Source organism: Micropterus dolomieu, linkage group LG05 (assembly GCF_021292245.1).
Source record: "Micropterus dolomieu isolate WLL.071019.BEF.003 ecotype Adirondacks linkage group LG05, ASM2129224v1, whole genome shotgun sequence".
NCBI classification, from domain to species: domain Eukaryota; kingdom Metazoa; phylum Chordata; class Actinopteri; order Centrarchiformes; family Centrarchidae; genus Micropterus; species Micropterus dolomieu.
The window spans coordinates 16,348,846-16,372,882 of NC_060154.1; the positions used below are offsets into that span (position 1 = coordinate 16,348,846).

General features: G+C 39.1%; 2 protein-coding genes across 6 annotated transcripts in view; one reads left to right on the forward strand and one right to left on the reverse strand.

Annotated features, from left to right (window-relative positions):
- Positions 1 to 6,360, forward strand: part of usp13 (ubiquitin specific peptidase 13) — a 34,248-nt gene extending 27,888 nt beyond the window's left edge. For all 5 annotated transcript variants that reach the window (XM_046049476.1, XM_046049477.1, XM_046049478.1 and 2 more), the window contains exons 19-21: positions 436 to 625; positions 2,929 to 3,013; positions 3,392 to 6,360. In XM_046049476.1, the coding sequence (XP_045905432.1) occupies positions 436 to 625; positions 2,929 to 3,013; positions 3,392 to 3,488 (372 nt within the window). In that variant the 3' untranslated portion in view covers positions 3,489 to 6,360. The remainder of the gene's footprint in view (positions 1 to 435; positions 626 to 2,928; positions 3,014 to 3,391) is intronic.
- Positions 6,361 to 6,461: 101 nt separating this feature from the next.
- The window catches only part of pex5la (peroxisomal biogenesis factor 5-like a), a 134,084-nt gene continuing 116,508 nt past the window's right edge, over positions 6,462 to 24,037 (reverse strand). Inside the window, exons 10-15 of the mRNA XM_046049481.1 lie at positions 22,831 to 22,974; positions 20,723 to 20,793; positions 18,673 to 18,891; positions 15,941 to 16,106; positions 13,097 to 13,254; positions 6,462 to 12,337 (exon numbers count right to left, since the gene is read on the reverse strand). Coding sequence (XP_045905437.1) covers positions 12,136 to 12,337; positions 13,097 to 13,254; positions 15,941 to 16,106; positions 18,673 to 18,891; positions 20,723 to 20,793; positions 22,831 to 22,974 — 960 coding nt within the window. The 3' untranslated portion in view covers positions 6,462 to 12,135. The remainder of the gene's footprint in view (positions 12,338 to 13,096; positions 13,255 to 15,940; positions 16,107 to 18,672; positions 18,892 to 20,722; positions 20,794 to 22,830; positions 22,975 to 24,037) is intronic.

Genomic DNA, 24,037 nt, shown 5'->3' on the forward strand with positions numbered 1-24,037 from the left:
GGTCTCACGGCCGGTTTATTATCGGCCCAAAATTAGGAGGAGGAACTTTTTTCAACCTCAGTGACCTGACTGGGATAGACACAAGAAGCAAGCAGTTTCACTTGCCAACCAAGACAGACATTCTCAAGGAATCGCACCTCTATTTTGGATTATATATTTATTTAGCACAGCTAATATTTCCTTGTTACTACTAGTATTTTTGAAAAGACAGTGCTGCTTGAGTCATTAGAATATTATGCACCAGTTTCCTTGCAGCAGAGGAGAGGGAGATATCCTCCTACAGTGCAAATGTAAAGGTTTTCTGAACTGACTTATTGTTCATACTGTTGTATGAATCCAACAATAAAGACATTTTCTGTCAACACTGGTATATTAAAGGCATTTTGGTTTGGACTTTCAGTGAGATTAAGTGGTAACCTTGAGCCGTTGTTTCAGAACAATAACCTGGAGCGAGCACTCGACTGGATCTTCACCCATCCGGAGGAGGAGGAGAGTGACGCCCTTTCAGACATGGCTGACACAGAGCCCAACGACAACGCTTTTTCCAACGCCAACTCGCACAGTGACTCCACACTGTCCCCAGACAGAGATACCTCGGGGCCGCGAGTCAAAGATGGACCAGGACGTGAGTAACTGAGTACAATTAAGAGTAAGCTTAGAAAGGGGATGTTTTCTGCCTCCAGATGTTTTAGTTTCACCTAGATGTTATGAACTCTCACAGGCCAGTTTACCCTCTTCTCCAATTCATGTCTGCGCTGATACAGAGTGTCCTCTGGTGCTCCTGGGCACTGACCTGCTCTGCCAGACCAAATTTATGCACAGTGGCATTAAAAACATGATTCAGGAGCTTTTTAACTCTTAACGCAAAATACAAAAAAATATGTACAATGTAATAATGCATCTACATCCTTGCATACCAGTGGTGTTTAAACAACAACCATGCAAAATTGTGGGTGAAAATCATAAAATCCCATTAGCAGACGTTCTGGTTTTTCATTATTTGTTATTTATTTGCGCAGAAGCATATTCTGAACTGTCCTTGCCACAAAATTATCCTGTTTGTGTAGTGTTCATAATGGTAAACATTGTGCTCTTGCAGCTGGAACAAAACAAATGTCAATAAAAAAACAATAAAGTTGTTGTTAAATCTGTAAATTAATGTTGAACGATTTAGAAATATAGCTGTATGTTTCATCTTTTTGATTAGTTTTATTCAGTCATTTTATCTTACTGGCTAGACCTGTGCGGAGGCTTTAAAAGAGTCTTAATAGCTACAGCTCATCTTTACGCTGATGAATGCCTGTTGTTGACATGATCGAAACAGATGTGTAACAGATGGTATAAGCCTACTACTAAATGTAGTTGTTAAATATGTTCTATATGTGACTTGATGTGTCAGGGTGGGTTTGCCGGGAATTGAGCCAAATGCAGATGAAGCAGGCACATCGGTGCGGTACAATGATTTATTGTTCATAAATGAGCTTACTTGCCATACAGGCAGATACAGGTCCATGAAACGTAAACTACAAATCAAAAGCAGCGAGGCTTCCATTCACAAGCCAACTTTGCTGATGTCAAACGGGCAACCAACAGGTAACAGGCAGGCAGACCAGGTATAGGTCAGGTAATGGGAATGCAAAATCTAGGAACATGGCAAACAGGATGAACTGACAGTGAACAAGGGAAGTGAGCTGGTATAAATGGTGAGCGAATGATTAGGGAATTATACTGCATTCCAGGCAACACAGAACTCTGAAATTCCCGACCTCCAACAACCGAAAAGCTACATCCGTCAAGCTTTGTAAATAAGTAGGAGTGCTGCCCACGTAAGAGTAGCCTTCCTCAGACCCACTGACTGTATGTTCAGCACTATATGGAGGGTGTCAAGGAATAACCTGTTTGATAGGGGACAAGTCACAGTACACGATGTAATATAACGATATATTAATTGTGAATTGTCTCCTATTAAATAGTATTTTAATATTCTTCTGTTGCAATACATTTATTGTGAATTGTCCCCATACATAATATGCCTATATTGGAATATTTCTAAATTTACATTTGAATATTACATCAAATTATTGGTATTGATTCAGTTTGTAATATTTTCTTATTGAATTGTTGAAATGGTATTAATCTGCCGCATGAATACACACACTTTCTGATGACAAGATGTGCTTAAATTGTAAAACACAGAATTAAGTTATATAAAATGGGAAAACATGGAATCGGGGAAAAAATCTGGCAGAAATTAAAACAGATTGCATAGGCCCCTGTATTCCTAAAAAAACAAAAACGGACTTATGACATAAAGCTGTTTTCACATACAAAGGCAATCTGCTTCTTGCCTCAAAAGTTAAATAAATTTGAACTTTAATCGTGCAGTGTTGCCCTGGGTATTTTCACCTGATCACCTGTCGGTGAGTACACTTATATTCCCTGGTCTCGTTGCCCATTATGTAAATAAAGCATAACTGTAGCAAGTATGTAAATATAGCATAACTCTTTATTAGTGCACTGCGTCTATGACGACACTATTAATCTGGGCCACTCTCTTAATAAACATCAGTTTGTCACAGTCAGCCTTGTTTTTCGTTAACTTTTGGTGTCATGCACCATCATGCACCTGGAACGCTTTGAGGTTGGATGTCAGAAATTTCAACTTGGACATTTCCGAATTTCGAGCAGTTTGTAACACAGCATTAGCTGCAGGTGAGGAGCAGGCGGAGTGGCCACATAACTGCAGGGCTGATGAGGGAAGTGAGAACAGGTGTGTAGTCAGTGATGGGGAAAGGAGGGAAAGTCTGAGGGCATCTAGTGGAGAGCCAGAGAAAGGGACAGAGTGCAATGCTGAGGGCCAGGGATGAAACATTGTGGTTGAAGAGAGGGACTGAGGAGCAAACTGTAACAGGATGTTCCCTTTTTCAGGTTATGAGCTCTTTGCTTTCATCAGCCACATGGGAGCATCCACAATGTCTGGACATTATGTTTGTCACATCAAAAAGGAGGGAAGGTGAGTTGCACACAGTTTTCATTCATGCAGTTGATTGTGGTACAAAACTGACTGAGCATATTATGACAATGAGGGACTTCCTGTTAATCACACAAATAGAATGTGTTTTTACTTTTATATCAGTCATCTCAGGAAAAAAAAGAAATTATTTGTTGTATTCATTATTTTTGCCACCGGAAGTCTGAAAATAAATTATTCAAGCTCGTTGGGACAGTGCATTTATTTTCTTTTTTCTTTATTTCTTTTTTTTTTAGACTGAATGGGGAAAAAAATAAATTGACCCATTTTGTCTGTCCTCATAACAGTCCACTTTGAAAGAAGTGACATTTTGAAAGCATTTCATACTGAAATAAAACAACAAATTCTCTCTTCCTGTAGGTGGGTGATCTACAACGACCACAAAGTGTGTTTGTCAGAAAGGCCTCCAAAAGACTTAGGCTACATCTACTTTTACCATCGACTGTCTAGCAGTTAAACTAAAGTTACTGCCCCCCCCCTCCCCCTCCACCATGCAACCTTTTAAAGAACCGCAGTCGTTCACCCCGAGGACTGGCAGACAACTTTATTAACAGCCACAGTGGAAACGATGGAAGTAACCTCTCAGACCAGCTGCTCGCCTCACCTGGATGTCATTCAGGAGCAACCAGGAACTCTGGTCAGAAAGGGAAAGCAATGTGCTTTTTGTGCATTTGTGTTACGTTATGCTTTAAATGTTCAGTGTTTATGTTTAAGAAAAGACAATTTCTTGACAGTGTCAAAGTACAGAGGGATGTGTGCAATTTCTACTTCTGGAGTGCTCTGTTCACAAAATAATGTCACATATCAAATCTGATTGTTCCTTCTCTATGCCTTCAGCTACTGTGCCAGTATTTTCAAAGTGGTACATTTTGTAAATGTGTATTAAAATGGGAGTGCTTCACTGCCAAGGAAATGCTGTGAACCTGCAACAACAAACATGAAATTACCTTGCTGCTGGTGGCTTTTACATTGAAATACAAAATAATGTTTTTCATCCACAGGAAATTGAAAGTTTATCAAGAATTAAACTGTTTTTGGTTGGACGCAGAGACATTAACAACAACCTTTGACTGAATACAAGTTTCAGACTGAAGGAGAGCACCAAGGCAGCCATGAATAGATGTTAACATAGTTAAAAATATGGTTATACTGGCTAAATAATGGCTCAAACCTGCCCCAGTTTTACCTGGAGATGACGTGCAAGTTTGTCCCTCTTAATGAGAAACTTTCCAAGGTACACTGGCTGAGATATCAAGAGAGAAGTATTTTTTCCTTCCCTGAAAGTACTTTTTGACTAAAAAAAGTTTCTATTAAACACCTGAAGGAATTAAAGTGGACCAGCTATAAGCAATTGAATGTGATATATTAAATTTCAATTTAATTACTGCTGAGCTGGTAAATCTTTGAAGTGGCCAGTCTACAAAGAGTTGACAGTCTGATGATTGATGCATAATATAAGCGAAACTGTGCTAACTTTAAGATGGCTGTCGAATCATCAGTATACATCTGGGTTGAATAGAAGTCCTCAATCCTGCCGTGAACCTCTTTCATCAAGTGTTTGCTCAAACTGCAAAATATCTGCATTAAGGCAAAACTTTAACTCTCAGCTGCAGCCGGTCCAGTTTGGTTCTCACTTTGACAGATTTAGACTATGACCCAAAAGTTAAAATGAATGTTTTCCTTGACCTGTCGCCACTATTTACAGGTCAGTTAATTCAGTTATGCACCTGAATTGTTTTCACATCTAAAGCAATACATGCACCTCAACCAAATCTCCTCTTACCTAATGTATGATAAAAGCTGACCTTTTATCTCCTCTCAAATGTGCGTTCTTGTACTGACAGACATGTTGCAGTGCTGAATGTATAACTTCATGGTGCTCACTGCAACCAACTCCTCCTGGTCAGCTTTAAGACTCAGAAACCACAGTGAACGTAGAACTGGCCGTTTGCTGTTTAGTCACTATAACCTCATGCTGGATTATCCACCGACTCTGTACTCTAATCTCTCATCTACTCGATATGTTCATAATGTGCCAGACAGATTCAACCTAAATATTATGTGCTTGTTTGTCAGATATTTGTGAATTTACAGCCTCTGACTGTCAACAACATCTCAGTATTTGGGTTGATGTTCTTAAACATGTAAGCTATGTGGAACTGGACCTGAATCTGGTTTCATAAAGTCAGTGTAATATTACAAAGTGTTTTGAAGAAAAAAACTGTTGCAGTTTGGTGACTGCATTTGGTGAATCTGCACTCAATGGTGCACCCTTCGGGTGCATATTTTAAAGGGGAGCTTTGCTGAAAATAGACATTCTGAGTGTTAAAGTATTCTGCTTAAGTGGATGCCTTAACAGAGTGAGAGGAGAGGACAATCCTTTGTCAAAAATTGACATTTCTTAAGAGGGTTGAAAGAACTGCATATCTATTGTAGTGAAAGAATAAGACTGTCCTTTTAGGTAATGCTGAAGTTAAAGGAGTCTTTCCTTGAGGGCTAATGTCTTTACAGACAAAAACATCTTTATGGAAGCTTTCAGATAAATATCCATTTTACAGAATAATTCCACATTTCAGCGGCGCTCCCCTTTAACAACACTCTCTCTCCCCTCCCATCTTCATTAGTTACTACTTGATAAAATGCTGCAGCATTCATTGTCTATGCAGCGGGGAATTCTAAAAGCTCTTTCTATGCAAGTCTTGTGTTTCTGCCGTTCTTCCTATGAAAGGTACATTTTTCAGAAAGCAAATGTATCCTGTTAAAACCCTGGTGTAAAATCAGTGTTTCTGCTCTTCATCAGTGCTTAATGTTTGGTCAAACATGTCTTCAGATATTCTGTGCAATTAATTTAATTTCTCTGCACCCTTTGTCCCCCCCCCCCCTTAACGTTATCGTCTTTTTTTTTTTTTGTTTCAGTTTTCCCTCCAGCCTGGTCTCTTCCATTCTTTTCCTCTACGTTATTAAAACGTCAAGGTTCAGTTTGTCACAAAAAAGCTTTTTAGCTGTCAGCATGTGCACTAGACGTTGACATTTAGTCATTTGGATTGTACAATTGTACTTTTGTGAGTTTTATTCTTTTTCATTTAACTAAATGTCAAAAGGTTCTTCACCTGTTTTTACTCTGTTGCCTTTTTGCAAATAAGTTTGTGCCAATTTGGTAGTTTTCATTACATAGTTTTCCTGAAGGGATTATTTTAAGTTGACTTTTGTAATGTATGCTTTTATCCAAATATGGCTTAGGTGTATGTGAATAGAGTAAAACCGTATACTCAATGGCACTGTTTACTTATAAGGTTTGGATAATTTAATAAACTACACCTTTGTTGAGACTTGGCTTCTTTAAGAATGAACAAAACCTTCACTTCAAGTGTGACTTTTTCTTTTAGGAAAATAAAGACACAAGAGCATAGAATATATAGCAACCGTTTATTTTAAAAGATTACTTTGATATTGTACGTTTCAAAGGTGCTAATGCTTTCCTTGTGATTATACAGGGAGAGTAATATGCATTATAGTAGGAGTTTCAATAAATGAATTAATGTATATAAAGTATATAATTTCTAAGTTCATTCATCAAAATATCATTTTATTCATACATGTCTGATGCATCAATAAATAAACCAGAACAAACTTTGTACACATGTGGAATTCAAGGAGTGAAGACAATGCATAGATGTACTGATAACCTTTATGAACCCCAACCAATGATGCTGTAAATAACATTTTTTAAATGCTTTTGTAGTATGTGAGAACTTGATTTTTAATGCCAGAAGAATTATTACCACGTTCACAAAGTAATAAATGCTTTATATTTATATGTGTGTTCAAAATTTAAGGCATAAATACAGGGTATCTGTACGTCTGGAAAATTCTTAAAAAAGAACATTAACTTGGTTTCCTCAGGAAAGAAAAGGCCTTAGACGGTATTTAAAGGTCTTGAATGTTTCATCTTGCCTACTGTAGCTATAATACCTATAAACTAAGTGGGATTGTTGCGACAGATGAAGAAGAGGTGTGATAACACCTGTAGACACTGATTATTGCTAGCTACTGTAACAGGGAAGCTCATTGTCTCAGAATGGGCAAGTGTCATTTTTAACAAAAACAAAGTAATTAATGTAAATAAATTAATAGTTTTTCAAAATTATTGTTATATACTGCAGTGAAGTACTGCAAAAATGTGATATAATTATTCTAGGCCATACTGGTTTTCCATCATACTTCCGTACTTGAAATGATCATGAAACAGGTATTAAATTACATTTGTTACATATGTAATGTTTAATTTAACTAGCTGAACCCTGCTGAAACTTTGAAATATGATAATATGAAGTAAATCATACTATGAATAAATACAAACCAAATACATTAACATAACCATGAACGACTGAAATTTCATTCTGTGTTCATTTCATTCAAGTTTTATTTCATTCTGTTTTTTTGCAACTTTCTGCAATCTTTAGTTTATTGCAGATGTTTTTTTTTCATTATAGCAGTTTCATTATTTCAAAATTTCCTTTTTCTAAAGTCTGTTTCTATTTCACGGCACTTTCACTAATATGTTTTTCATAACATTTCACCATAAAGGCTTCATCAATCCAGGCAAACAGGTCAGAGACAGTTAATGTAATTGGCTGAAGCTTTGGTCAGACAGCCAATCACATAACTGGCTAAAATGCCTTGCAATACACTCTGTTACCCATAATATTAAGATGAGTCTTTACACCTTGGGTCTCCATATATAAATAATTTTGATTAAAGCTGTGTAAAATTGGTAATGAATGTATTATCATTGATTTATATGTTTTTTACCTGATCTTGATTTTTCTCATTACATATGTAACCAGAACTAATGAAGCTATGATGCTTTACAGTATATAACATTATAACATTAAATAACTATTAATAGTTCACAGTATCTTTATGAATGTGTGCATAACAATTTAAGCATGATCAAGTTTCAACACTAAAAAGCTTTTGGTAACAACACATAACTTTATAGGCTGGGGTTATTGAAAGTGTTAACAGTACATTTATCATTTGCAGAAGTCATAATTACAACATTTCTACAGAATATAACCTATTAGCCAGTTGTAGCAATGGGCCAGTATTCAAGCTCAAGGGTCTCATTTCTCTGCTTGAGCCTTGCACACTCGCTAGTTCTATGAAAAGAAAAAGCATCTTGTGTAGAATATACTGAATATATACATCACTTTTTGTCAAGGTTACAGCTTTTAAAAGTGCATTGTAGAAATATTGCAAGTAAACTTCATGATATATTTCATTTTTATAAGTTAGTGGGAGAGAAAGAGAGCTTCCATGTATTTCATGCATACAAATAAAAATAGCATTCAAAAAAATAAAATGTAGAGGATCTAGCATGCGATCAACCTCGATCTGTTCCTCAGGAGCATGCGTTAAGCTAGTTCAGTTCACCTGAGAAGGTACAGTAGTAGGTAGGTTCTACACAAAGAAAACTGTCACCAGGCATCCTATCTCAGTGTACTGCAGTATGATGTACACAGTAGTTTAGATTTAATGTCTCTTTAAAAAAATATGTTTTTTTATTACTAAAGTATCTTGAAATGCAAAAAGCAAAGGCCTAGAACATCATGAGAAAGCTAGTGTTGATTTGGAAATCACAATTTCACAGACATGATTTGAGTTTCTACAGTTCAGAAAAGACAGGTGGGAGGACATGGACGGATTATGTGTTCATATTTAAAAATGGAGGGATACTGGCCTGAAGAATAATGTCTTTCAACAATCTCTCAGGGAACTTTGACTAATAGGTGGGTTTATGGGTTTTGGAAAAAAAAGTGGATGAAAGCTTATCTTGGACATGCTGAGACTGATCTGATACAAATAAAATATCCATGGGAGACAGTGCTCAACATGCTGGCCAAGTGTGCTAGCTGGCAGTGTTAGCACATACACTGTAAGTGACTGAGGTGGATGTTAACAGAAACAAACACTTGGCTGATACAGCTGTGCAGTTGTAACATAGATGCAATCGCGACTAAGAGTCTGCAGCTATGTGAGGTTAAGCTTAGTGATGCTCACAACGACAATGCTAACATGCTGATGTTTAGCAGGTATAATGTACAGTATGTCATTGTCACCATCTTACTTTTGGGAATGCTAGCATGGCAACATTTGCTAATCAACACAAAGCAGTCTAGCTGAGGCTGATGACAAAGTAATTAATTAGAAATGTATTCAGTTAGAAACCCAAGTATTGGACACATTTTGATTTAAAAGACCTGATTGCGGCACAAGATAAAAAGTCAGGGGATCACCAAAGTTATTACAATTCATCCTGAGTGGGGCAAGAATGTCTCTACCACATTTAATTGCAATCCATCCAAGTTTTACTAAAAAAGAGACAAGGTCAACATCATGGTGGCGCTAGAGCAAAAGTCTTAAGATCACCAAAGTAAGTAGGGTTCATTCTGGGGAACACGAACATCTGTACCAAATTTGATAGCAATTCATCCAACATTTGCTGAGATATTCCAGTCTGAAGGTCTGAACCAAAATGGTGGACTGACAGACCAACATTTTGATCTACAAAGCCGTGCTACCAGCAGAGCTGAAAATAATTTATTTACTAATTTAATGATAATTTAATATTTAGCAGGATAGTACTGATGGACTACTGGATATCACCCACACTATTTCAGTAAAAAAAAGCTACGCTGACAATTTTTTTGTTTTTATCGTAACAAAGTCTCTCATAGTGAATACATTTTCACATCCACCTCTGCTTTGGCCTCATTGCCTTTGCCATTATGGAGTCCACTGTCAGCACCCCTCCGATGCAGATTGTTAGTAGCAGGCACATATGTGCTCTGTCTCACTGGGTTCCTCTGCCTCCTTGATCTATTATACATCATGGTTGGCCACAGAGACTCTCTGCCAACATTTTTTTAATGTATCTGACTGCAGTAGCTACTCATCTGTTTCAGCCTGAAGTATCATCTTACTCAATATATTGAAAGTACCACGAATGGTTAACATATTAATGTCTTTGCTTTGACAACAGTTTACTAGTTATGTGCTTAAAAATGAGAGTTCTGATAGCAAAGCTGACAGTGAATTTGGGGGGTGCAACTGAGGTCAAAGACACATCACTATACAACAGGGTTATAACATTGAAGGCTACATTTTAGGTGGATGGTGTCTGTATTTTTCAGAATCATTGACATGTCATGTTTCTCTCTTGAACAGGAACACTTGATTTTGTTTTCCCCCAGTTTCCTAAAGAAGCACTTCTTATACATACCATGATGTCAAAGCTGTGCAGTTGGGAAGATGAATGGCTCTCGTACTGGTCTCTGCTTTCCCCTGATAGCATTCTTTCAAAGTACAGAATCACCACTTCCTTTTTTCGTCCATTGAGGCAGACAGGGACAAACTGATTGGCAACATAAAACATGACCTTTTGCATAGGATCTAAGAATAAAAAGTGTACTTTCGACAGCACACCCAGAATGTGGACACACCTGCTAAACATCAAGGTGCTGAGTGATACAGTACAGCAGATTATCTATCATTTACTCTGTTGCACGATGAGGAACGTGATGTTCACTTCACAGAGTGACTTTCAAACTAGCAACAGTGATGCAAGTGAAGCTGTTTTAAGAAAAAGCTTGGCTTCTGACGGGTGCAGAATTATTATGTGGAATATCTGGCCCCTTACAATCATGTGTTTTGTGGATGCACAGTAATTAAATGTTGATATGAGTGTGCAGGTGGTAAAGCAAATAGCTTCTCAAATATGTGCGGCGTTCTGCCTTAGCTTACATAAATATATAAATCATGCATGATTGGTGAGGCAAACTGAACTAATTAAATGTATGAGCTTCGCTGACTGTGGAGTCGCAGCAAAGACACAAATGGCTGCGTTTGGAAATACCCCAAGCTCTCTTAGGTCTTGGCTTGCAGCTACACATCTTTTACCTGTAATGTTATTATACTGTACTGAAATTTATACAGTCAGGAACACGTTTCTAAAGCCAGCCCACAAGGTAAAGATTAAAGAGATATTTTTAGACCTGTAAAAGCTTTTTTCACATGAGAAACTTGAAGTTTCTACACTAATGAAAGTTTTACAGATCCGCGTTGCCCAGCTTTTCTGTGTATTTCTCCAGCTAGTCAGCATAAAGGGAACAAAGAGAAGCTAGGAGCCAATACCAAAAAAAAATAAACCCAACAAAACGGCTCAGAAAGCTTTCAAGTTCAGAAGACGGCAGTTATTTAAAGGAATCAAAACCAGTCTGGAAATGGCTTAGTGTTGTTGAGTTGCCATAAAAATAGTATAAATAAATGTTGTTGTTCGCATGCATTTGAGTAAGGCTTTACAACTTGGCTTGCGCATTCCACTTGGGTTGAGGAAGTTATCTGTTTGTCTGAAGTGCAAAGGGAAAACTTTTAAAAGTATGTTAATTTTAAACAAGAATCCATTTATGAAAATGCTTATGCATGCAGTATCATTCTCCAGTGAAAGATGATGAAAACAAGCCAGGAACAGAATTTGTAGTTCCAGGTCATATGGTGCAGTCTTTATGATTTGCTCGCTAAATCCATCCTTCAGGAGTGTGAGACGAGTTTGTGTCTTTGAAAGTAATTGGATAATGAAACCTTTTTTTTTCCTCAAGACCTCATCTTTTCTCTGCAAACAGCATGTGAGGGTTCCTCTGTGAGAATCTCAAACTGTCTGTCTGCCCGTCTCTCTGTCCTGGCTCAGCTCTGTTCCACTGGATGAGTCAGTTTTTAATTGATGTGTTCTCTAAGGCATTGTTCATACAATCTTTGCCCGTCCTTGTGCTCTTCAGGGAAATCACAAATTGCAGTGCAAATCCATCACAAAGCAGTCAGTTCAAGCACTTGGAAGAACCTGTCCTCACTCCAACGTACTTGGGCGAAAAATATAACAACTCTGGCAACTGTAGTTCATTTTGACGTGCATAAAAACTACACTATTGTCTCTAACATCAGATCCAATCCATTCTGATGTGTGCACTTTGGGCTTTTGGCTGTTGGGTAGAAATCGAGTAAGAGTAAGTGAAAGGGGAGACGCTATTGTCACTACCTCCCATTCCTCAAATGTCTAGGTTGAAGGCCCGCATGAGAAGATCCAGGTCACCAATATTTGCAGCCTGGAAGAGTTCGGGCTGGTCCATCATAGATAAAGCTATCCTCAGAGCAGCCCAGATGTTTCCAGACATCACCTGGTGGGACTGCTGGCGACTCCGGCTTTTCCTCTGAAGGCTTAATGCAGTCAGGAAGTTCCTGGCCGCCTCTCTGGGGAAGCAACAGTAACAGGAATCAGTTTGGTTTTAGGGCATGCCGTGTGGGTTGACCCAACTCAGGCCCTGTGCACCCATAGTACACCCAAACTGGTGATTTCACTTGTTTGGAATGATTAGACATCCTCTCACACCAGCATTTCAAATAGGATGTACTTCAACTAAATGATATCGCTGCTATCATTGCATTTCCTGTCATGTTAGTGGTTGAGGTGGTGGGCATCATGAATGCTATGGGCTTTTTTGCCAACTCACATAGTTTTGTGTCTAATATTCTAAAGCTCAACAGGCTTTTGTCACACACAAAATTAGCATTTTAGTCACACTTTCTTTTATAATCAGTCAAGCCTTTGAGAAATAGCACTCAAAAACAATTGCTGTGAAACTCAAAATAATGGTTTAACTGATTTGGTAATTTTTCAGGCAAAAATGCCAAAAATTCTCTGGTTGCAGCCTCTTCAGTGTGTGGATTTGATGCTTGTCTTTGGTTAGTTTAGTTAGTTTGGTTAGTTAGTTTTGGTATGTTTAGCTTGCTTTTAATGTGCTGATCCTTAATAACTATCACACCCAATCTATGATCTGCTGGGTTTGATCTAAGCTTGTGGTGAGTAGTGAGATCAAAACATATTGATCCCTAATATCAACTGTAAATAGTCTCACCTCCTCATGGGTGCTACCCAAAGTAATTATACTCCACTGCATCAAACAAGTATAGGAACTTTGTCCCACTCTTTTATAGCCAGAGGCCACTCACCTGTGTGAACCTAGGTTAATACAGCTGATGCCTAGGTTGTAGCGGGATCTGATAAACCCTGGCTGCAGCTCTAGTGCTCGTGTGTAAGCCTCCACTGCCTCCTCACTTCGGTCCCCGTTCGCTAGCGTGGCCCCCAGGCGGTTCCACAACAAGTAGTCCTGGATGGAGTGGTGGAGTTAAAGCAATGTCAGAGGGTGAGGATGAAAGATTTGTATTTAGTAAACTTTGCTATATGTGGTGTCAGATGCTGTCAGCCTTTATAATGTGGCTTGCATAATATACTGGATGTATTTAATTAGTAAACACAGTTCATTTTAGCCTGAATTAAAAAACTCATCAGCAATATCTACTCAGCTATCTTTAAGTCTTAAATGCTAGTTGCCCCCTTTTGAAAGACCTGACCAAGTGGCTGACATTGTCTTTAACTGAGAAGTACAAGTGAAATAGAGCTGAATAATCTGGGCTGCTACACAACACTCAGCTTTGTATCTGCAGTGACAGCATGACAAAGCAGTGTTAGAGCTATAATTTGCTGGGGGGGGGTTCAACGCACAAATAACAAGGAAGTGTTTGGAGGATTACACAGCTCCCTGCTATGAAGTAACCTAACAAGGGTAATTTAAGGAGAGCTGAGTTACATTACACAGGGTGTCCTTGCCGTTGTTTCCCACCTGCAGGCACATACAGAGGTCATGGTCTGCTACAGTATAGGGGTCCTTCATCTTTGGCTAAGCCTAGTAATAATTATCTCCCTTTGCGTTCAGAGCTATTTTTCCAGCAGGGGAGCAGATATTACCAAGTCAAATATAGGAGGTTGGACTTAACAGTGAGTAATATTCTTGCCGGCCTGGGACAGTGCTCGGAGGACAGAAACTGATTTGCTTGAAGGAGATGGAGGAAAAGTTTGTGGTTGTTAATTTGTGTGTGCGTGTTTATTTTGTTTGTTGTGTATATGTGTGCATTCCAGTGTATGAAATATGTGCCAAAGTCTGTTATTTTTCTGCGTAAATGTGCGTGTGTGTGAACTAGATCTTGTTTTACTCTTGTGCTGGATCATGAGCGAGCGTATGTGTGCCAGTCAAAAGTTCATGAGGCCAGATTTGGCAGCTCCTTGCTTCACATATTGCCGTGACAGTTTGATGAGCTTCATTGCATCTGTTTGCATGAGCTCTCCCCTTGATAATTGCGGCTCCATCTCTCTTAGCATGTGTGCAAGCTTGAGGGCTTTGCATCTGCTGTATGGGTTTGCATGGGAACATGTGGTGTGTGACAGATCATGATTTTCAAGTGTGTGTGTTTCTGCATGTGTGCATGTATTTTTATCAGATCCTTTAGGCACTGAGTGTGTTTTTTAGAGGCCAAATCAGTTTAGTGTCCAACAGACCAAACGTGGGAGGAATCCAATATTATCCATCCATCCATCGTCAACCCCTTATCCTGCATACAGGGTCACGGGGCCAATATTATGCATATTATTATTGCAAATAAATGGCACCAGCCATAACATTTAAATTTTAGCTTGCATGCTGACCCTCCAAGATTATATATTTAAGTGATTGTAATGAATCCTGTAATAAATGAAAACATACTGTATATTCTAATATTATTTTTTTGTTGTTCATTTACCAAAAAAGCTCATATTCAGTACAGTATTATGACTCGTTTCAACACTTTGAATTGAATTTTGCAGTAAATTTGTCATAGTTCCTGTTGTATTACCATCATTACGGCAATAATTCACAATAAACAAAGGGAAATTTTATATATATATATATATATATATATATATATATATATATAGTTTTTTCATTGTTTCATTTTAAATGAATAAAATTAAATGTTTTGAGTGAAGTATGTTAGACCTTAGAGTAACAAGATATACAGTGTATACAGTGATTTGGACATCAAAAGGCTGCGTTCAGACTGCAGGCCAAAGTGACCCAATTACTCATTATGTGACTCAGATCTGAATAGTGTGATCAGCCCAAGCCACATGGAATTCAGATTGTAATTCGTGCAACTCTGACGTCACTCTAGAGCGATGGTCGTCGCAATTCTCCATCAGGAAGTATGAGCTAACCTCCATGTTTACTTTCCGTATGATAATGTGCTGCGGGTGACGTCTTATTATTCTTCTGAGCATGTAGTTCACTTTCAGGCCATGGCCAGTTCACACTGGTCTGATATGGGCCACATTTAAAAAAAAAAATGTGAACAGCCAATCAAAAGCCTTTGAAATGTTGCACGACTTCCTGTAATGCAGTAACCTATCAACAGCCACCAGCTACAATGTGCAAACAAACCAGCATCCTTAGATTCCCATCAGGCAAAAATGAGCAGCAACAATTTTGTAAAATGTACAGCTGTGAATATCAGAACAAGCCTCTGATCATACATTAAAAGTGTTGCATGAAAGGTGCATCACTGGCATAATGGAGTGCCAGCTGGAGTCAACCAGCTGTCAGACATGTTGTCTCTGCAAGGAAACCAGTGCATCCCATGTGTTCACCAACCACAGCTTACAGTCAGGCTGGTTTTGAAATCTTGTACACCCAGTACATACTGAATCTATATCAAAATATAGAGGTTTCAAAATTCTATAAAGTTAAAACATTTATATGGCCGGATATGACGAGGTTTAATTACAAAAGTGCTGTGTGTTTTGTGGTGAACTGTACCTTTAAGAATGTGGTGATCTACAACATGTGTGCCGATCTCATAAAATGGACCAATAAGGTTATTTATGCCTGCAGAGCATCTCTGCTTCTGACAAGAGTTTGTATGACTACAGCTCCGCTCTGTCTAATCTGCATGTTTCCATGTGTGTGTATGTGGAGTTCCTACTTCGGGCCGCACTGACAGGGCCGTATTGAAGGCCTCCACTGCTTTGTTGAACTCTCCGCTGATGTTGTAGAGCACCCCGAGGCCCGTCTGCAAATCTGGGTCGATGCCGTCAGTGTTATGCTGAACTGCTTCCAGGAAGAGCTCCTTTACCTCGGGTTGCAGGGAGCTATGAACACACACACACAAAGCTAAGGATTAGTGTTGCTTAAGGCTGCTGAGTGAGCGCTCTTAAGATTGCAGAGCTATGATGTGCATTGTACTGCATGTCAACTTTGTGTAAGAAAAGTGTAAGAGTGTAAGAAAAAGAGAGAGGAAGATTGACACGAGGGTAAAAGAGAGATAAAGTGAGTAAAGAAGGAAACAGAGAAATTAAAACAAGGAAAAATGCAGACTTGAGTAACAGATGGGCTTGTATTCATTTTTATTTTTGTTCACTGGTTGTGACAGAAAAAAGTAGTTTAGCAAATAGTTTAGTATTTGGACGTCTTGTCGTTTTTTTTACTCTTTTCATGAGATAATGTAATGAATAGCCAATGAAATATTGTTGTGACTTTGTTATTCACATTATTGTACATTATTGTTACATTGTTATGTTTGGTGTTCTGGCCAAGCAGTGGTTCTCAAAATTATTTTTGGGGACATTTTATGCCTGTTAGTGGATAGCCAATGACAGGAAATGGGGGGAAAGGGAGACGGGGAACGACATGCAGAACGGGTCCATAACCAAACGTGAGCTGGGGACTTTCCGGTCTGGTTAAATCAGCCAAATTTAAAGTAACATTATATAATTGTATTCCATGTTTCTCATGGGTTATAGACAAATAATACGCTTTTGCCATGCCATAGCTAGGTAGCTAGGTAGCTAGAACTTTATTGATCTCCAGGGCACCAAAGGTAGAGCCATGTCGCACTCTGTGACTAGAGAGAAAGCTCTTTTAAAGTCTCTGTGTGTTCAGCTCTTGGTACTTTCGTATTTTGCCTGAATCTCTGTGGCTTGGAGTTTAGCTTCACTCGTGTGTTCCTGTTTGTTCCTATCTGCCTTATTTGACTGTTTGCTGATACTTTCAGATTTATTGGAGCTGTTTTAAGTTATTACTAATGCAAACTGAGCTTTTCCTTCTGTTGCTGATTCACATCAGAGCTTCATTTATAAAAACAGGTCTAATCAGCCAGATATGGACATAATCAGTGCTTGCTGGTCAGTTTTTAATATTGCAGTGAGGAATAGTACAAACAGAATGATAAATGTCAAGAAACTAAATCCACAGCGGTCATTTGGTCCTTGGTTTTTGGGTAACGATAAGGATGGCCCTTCATGTTATATCTTAGTTTCCACTAGGTCCGTCATAATAAAGGGAGTGAGGGTAAAGGAAAGTTAGAGGAGTAAGGAAAAAGGAGAACTGCAGAGAAATTTGTAAAGAGAGAGGGATGTAGTAAGCTGCAGAAATGAAAAGAATGATATTTCATGGATTAGAGGGGAGACCACAGTAATAGAGATGTACCTGTATGTCTTCACATTGACTAGACGATTAATGATTTGATAAAGTGCTGCTTTACCTTGGAAGCAGAATTAGGCCTTTTCAATCTGATATACATAACAACCTAATTTTTCTGGCTTAAGATAACTCAGACATCTGCCTTCTACCGCAGTGAGAGTGGTTTGACAAGATAGATACCCGTAGCTACATTTATACCGTCTCGCCAGTGAAAATACACCAATACCTGCTGTGGTTGAGAGACCTTGAAATACGTTTTGGCTCTCTCTGACTGAGTAATAGCAGTTTAAGTAAAACAAATGAGAGTCTGAACCAGCTGTTAAAGATCTTGTTTTTGAGTGTGCACATGACTCATCTCATATGTTTGCCAGCTACCTAATGACTTCACTTCTCAAATACACAAATTAATTTCTTCTTAGATGGGTCCTGAATCATCATGTAACTGCTACAGATGGACTATTTTCTCTTTGATAATTTTAACATCTACTGTTTCAGACCTGTGGGGGACAAGTAACTCACACGTTTAGAGTCGGGGGGTGAATACAGCTGTCTTCAAGTAGGGGGGAGATCATAATTTACACATATCATTTATCATGATATGTGTAATTTTATATCACAATATCAGTATATATCATGATATGTATAATACTTTCTCTGGAAAACTATTAAAGAAACTATGAATGGATGTCTGATATGGCAAACCCAGTGATTTGAATCCTTGAAAAATCTAAGTACTTCATCACATTGTCCAAAAATCATATAAAAATCCAATAATTCCAATAATTCATTCATCACTGATTTGCAACATTGTCCACTACAGTCAGTAGGCGATTTGAGGGCAAATGCCACCGTCCTCCTCATCCTCTAGCAGCAGAGAGAGTGCAGTGGCAGAGGGGTTGTGTATGTTAGTTTAGTCTACTTGACCAGCCCAGTATTCTGTTGAAAGTGCCCTGACTCATTGATCCTTTATTTGACTGAGGTTTGTGCAAATTAGAATCTATGGCTCCGATCGTGACTGAAAAATAAGTAGCCTAACTGTGCTGCGTATTGATAAATCCATGGCACTGTGCATGGTGCTGAAGCAGCAGATGGATTTGTAATTGTGGCTTTTTCTCTCAGTCCTTCCTCCTATCAGTTTTGTCTGACAGGAGGAAGTGATCTTAAGTCGCCATTCTTTGATTTCGTCATGTCTTAAGTATTGTTGAACCACCTGCTTGTTCAGTGTTAATACTCCACCTTTCGTGTCTGCCCATGTTGAGAGCATGAGACATCCTGCGCTGGGAGTTTGGGGATCCCATCAGGTGGGTCTTGCCTTTCAGCAGGTGCTTGTACTTTGGATTGTGCCGCAGCCAGCGGAGCAGGGCCTCGCAGGCATCATGGCGCATACCAGTGTTGGTCAGGCTCACTGCCAGAGCCATGAGGGCTGGGAGGTTGTTTGGGTGGAGCTCCAAACACCTGGATGGAGACAGGACCCGGGCATGGAAGAGAAGAGGTGGTGTAAGGTGTGCACTTCAAAGGGAGATCTATATTTGACAGGTATTAATTGGGACAGGCCAAAGCAACGGAACATAAGGCGGAGGCTAATGATTTCTTGGTCAGAATGGATGAGCTGCACCTCTTGTGCTCTGCGCCTGCTGCAGGCGACCCTGTTTTAATGCAGCCCCTCAGCAGCAGGGGTAGGTGATTTGCATTAGGTTTGCATTTAGGAAAAAAATGCCCTTGGTGATTGTTCCATAGCTAGAGATGGAAAGTATATTTGTACTGAGTGCTAGAGTTATATCACCGGTTACATCATTTGTAGAACTGCCACTAAGATCTACGCTGGTGTTTGTAATTGAAAAGGGGAGAAGAGCAGTACTGTGTTGGATAAACAACTTGGATTAGTTAAGAGACTGGAGGGAGAGGCCAAAACAAGATTTAGCTCTCATCAAGATATTTTCCAAGCCAGATTTGCTACATCTGATGTACCAACTTCCTTAAAACCCTCATAATCCCAGTCAAGCCAAATTATTTCAGTCAGTCCAACTGCAATGTGCTGTAGGTGAAGATTACATAAACTTTCAAATCCACTGTACACTTCCAAGAATGTGTTCTGTGTGCAAATTGTTTTGCTTCCCATGTGTACACGGTGTAAAATTGGAAAGAGAAGTTCAACTAATCCATATTTTTCTCAGGTCCCCATGTTTTCCAGGGACAGTGCCAGATTTGGCAGCTTTGTTTGTATGCAGAATTGAACTGGCTGCCAAAAAAAATAGCAACATAAAATAACCACATTAGTCAAATTTAGATAAAATATACACATTAAACAGACATTAGCCAAACAAAGGGTTTATTTTCCATACGATAAGATGTTCTTCTTTTGGTCACATTCTCTATTATTAATGAAGTGGTAAAAACAGAGCATGATAATATGGTGCTTGCCAACTGAAGTGTTGCCAGTCTATCAACAACATGCTAATGCCAGGTAAACATCTAATCTCACTTCATACCCAAACACTCACAGAGGGAGCTATTACATAATAAACAAACTTAAATGTACACCATGCAAACTACCTGAATGGTGTTTCAAAATATGCAGGAGTCCATTGGATTAATTGAGATTCTAACAGTAACTGAAATTACATCCATAGTAATTTATCCGTCCATCGTCAACCGCTTATCCTGCGTACAGGGTCGCGGGCATTAGTAATTTTATTTATGTAAAACAGCAATTAAAAGTTTCTATTTTGTATTATTATTTTTATTTAAGAGAATGGACTGTCTAAGTAAACTTAAAAAGGCAGGATGCTTTTTTCCCCCTGAATGGCACTCTCTTGTGTTTTCAGTTGACATATCAGTTTTCACACTCCCAGATAGGTGCAATTTCTGGTTTCAGCAGTGTTATGAAGTAAAGTGGGCCACCTTCCATTAAGGACTCTGTTCATACCCTGGCTCTGTGCAATCACCATCCATGTGGGGTGTCTCCTATTTTAAAAATGAAAATCGCAGAACATTTCCCTCCAATCGCTGTTTGGTAAAGTTAAACTACCGTAACACTGTGATGGCGTTCTTCTCGGGAATATAAATATAACAGATCCTTAAAACAGAATGCTGCTGAATAGACTGCTGCCAAAAAGTTCATTGAAACCTCATAGGCAAATTTCATGTGCTAGGATATATCTTTAAACATGACATTTCCCCATGAGTACCACTTGTGCAAACATAGGGGTCCCCGAGCAGTAATAGCTGACAAGTCTGGGAGCGATTTTTCTTTAAATGGGACTTTGATGCAATTCTTTCTCCTTACCTCTGGAGGGAGACGATCGCGGACTGCTCATTCTCATTTTCAGCCTGGGTGGTCCCCAGCACTTGCCAAGCCTGCAGGCAAAGAAAATGCAGGTAACAGTAAACAGCGGAGATGAAACCTGGATCCTACATATATTCTCCAGGGGCTGAAACACAGTTACAGTGGCTCAGCATAATCTGTCAGGCACAGTGAGTGGGATCCAGCACAGAGTGAATGATGCCAGTGTTTCAGACACAACAGAGGATGACACATAGGAGGATCCATAGAATGTAAAACCTTCATGAGGACAAACAAGAGCATAATGCAATAATGATTTAAAGTTGGCAAAGTGATACTCTCAAATACTTCATGATCTCATCCAAGCAGTAGAAAGACATGTATTATTCAGTGAAGCAATCGGAGATGACTTAATGCTTTATCTCTTTGAAAAAAAAGGGATTGATAATTCATGTGAGGGTTCCTCATTTATTTAGAGCTGAAGGTTTAGTTGATTAGTCGGTCACCAGAAAATGAACCAAGGTCTATTTTGATCATGGATTTATTGTTTTAGTCATTTGTACACTGAACATCTTTGGAGTTTACACTGTTGGTCAGACAAAACAATACAATGAAGACATCACCTTGGCCTCTGGGAAATTGTGGTGGTCATTTTTCACTATTTTCTGCCCTTTTATAGACAAAACAAGGAATCATCAGATTAATCGATGAAAATCAAAATAATAAGTTGCAGCCCTACATTTATTGGAAGGAACGGAGTATGTTAAGTACACCAGATTATGAATATTAGAGCTGCAAAAAAACCTAAAACTTTCAGTATCGATAGTGCTCTCAGTTAATTGATTAATTGTTTTGTCTATAAAATGTTAGAAAACAACAAATCATAGTTACCTAGAGCCTAAGGTGATGTCTTCAAATGTCTTGTTTTGTCCTAGCAACAGTGCAAACCCCCAATTATTCCATTTACAATGAAATAAGAGAGAGAAGCAGCAAATCCTCACACTGGATAAGACATCATCAGTGGGTGCTTGTTACAAGAAAATGTTTTGTCATTTTTGCTTGAAACATGACTCAAATTATGACTGATCATCAAATCAGTTGCCAGTTCACTTTCGACTACTAGATGAATTGACTAAATGTTTGTTGTTCAGTTAACCTTAAAAGTGACGGTCTGAGAGGCACTGCGGTTGATCTTTGTGCCACTGTTGGTTCTCAGCAGGGAGACAACAATTGAAAGTACCCTTCATCAGCGCAAGAGGGCACATATACAACTAACCTCAAATCCAAAAATGTGAGATTATGAGATTATCCTTTTGTATTTAATGTCTGTAAGGACACACTTAAGAACCTGTTCTAAAGCTAATCTCTGTAGATGCTTTTTTGTTCCACTCTTTGAAATGAGGTTTGAAATTATTTCTGAATGATTCAGAGGTCTTTACAGTGGGGCAATAAGCCACTAAGCGCCCTAGGAGGAATTTTGGAATCGTATTAGTTCCATACACCGCGGGATAATCCTCTCCTCGGAATAACTGGCACATTTCTGTATATTCGAAAGTATGAAGGCTTTGCTCTTTCAGGCTGCAAAGAGGTCACTTCTTTTGAAACGGGGAGAATAGAAAAAGGAGAAATAACCCTGCAGAATGAGCTATTATTCAGCTCACTGGGCAAATGGAAATTCTCATTAAGAGTATGAACAAATTAAGTATTTTTGCTACAATAAACAACTCTTTTACCAAGAAAAAAATAATAATTTGCCCTCTACAGGCAATCAGCATCTAGCCTATGGGTACTGCCTACTAAATCTGCTTCACACAGCCTGTGGTCAGTGAGGCATCCTTCCTCCTCTAGCTTCTCTAAACATGAGGTGGGGTTATTAGGGTTGGATTTAGCCTTAAGTTTGCGCTGAAAAACTCCTCCAGTCAGGTTGACCGGTGCAGGACTGCTGTTTTATTGGCCATCTGTGCTATAAATGTGCCTCCATCCCTGTTGTAAAATACACCCCGAGCTGTAAATACAAATGTCTCCACTGTTAACTTGTCTGGTTAAATAATGAAAAAAAAACAATGTGTGTGTTAACATGTGTATGTGCATGTGTGTATTAATGTATTCACCTCTGAATCATTAGGGTCCTGCAAGACAGCTGCTTCCAGCAAAAGCACAGCGTTTTGCAAGTCTCCCTCTCGAGACTTCTTTAGTCCTTCTTCAAATGTGTTAGGAAAGTCCTTATAAGGATTATCTGTGTGGAAGTAGTAACCCTGTCAGCAAAAAAGAAAACAACAAAAAATAGGGACAGTGGCAATGTCAGTTTCACTTTCTTCCATATTCAAATGCAAACCAGGGCAACTGTCCTGTGCGGCTGTATATTTAAGCCAAGCTCCAGCAGCAGGAATTGATCTTTTCTGCTTCACATCAAACCTGGGCTGAGCTCCCTGGGGTTTATCTGTTCTCTTTAAATGTTAAACTTTGCATTTTCAAACTGGTGGTGATTACCCTGGTGTGTTGTTGACCGCTTCTGAGTGCAATGACTTTGAAACAGCTTTTTCCTTAAGAACTAGCTCTGTGCTGGGATCAATCAGATAGCTCAGAAGTCTGATCTTGTATGATTTCCTTATATAAGAAGGTCAACCGATGGGTAAAGTATACTGCTCAGACCTACGCTCTGTCCTCTGAAACCCACAAACAATCATTTACACTCACCTAAAGGATTATTCGGAACACCTGTTGAGTTTCTCATTAATGCAATTATCTAATCAACCAATCACATGTCAGTTGCTTCAATGCATTTAGGGGTGTGGTCCTGGTCAAGACAATCTCCTGAACTCCAAACTGAATGTCAGAATGGGAAAGAAAGGTGATTTAAGCCATTTTGAGCGTGGTATGGTAGTTGGTGCCAGACGGGCCGGTCTGAGTATTTCACAATCTGCTCAGTTATTGGGATTTTCACGCACAACCATTTCTAGGGTTTACAAAGAATGGTGTGAAGAGGGAAAAACATCCAGTATGCGGCAGTCATGTGGGCGAAAATGCCTTGTTGATGCTAGAGGTCAGAGGAGAATGGGCCGACTGATTCAAGCTGATAGAAGAGCAACTTTGACTGAAATAACCACTCGTTACAACCGAGGTATGCAGCAAAGCATTTGTGAAGCCACAACACGCACAACCTTGAGGCGGATGGGCTACAACAGCAGAAGACCCCACCGGGTACTACTCATCTCCACTACAAATAGGAAAAAGAGGCTACAATTTGCAAGAGCTCACCAAAATTGGACAGTTGAAGACTGGAAAAATGTTGCCTGGTCTGATGAGTCTCGATTTCTG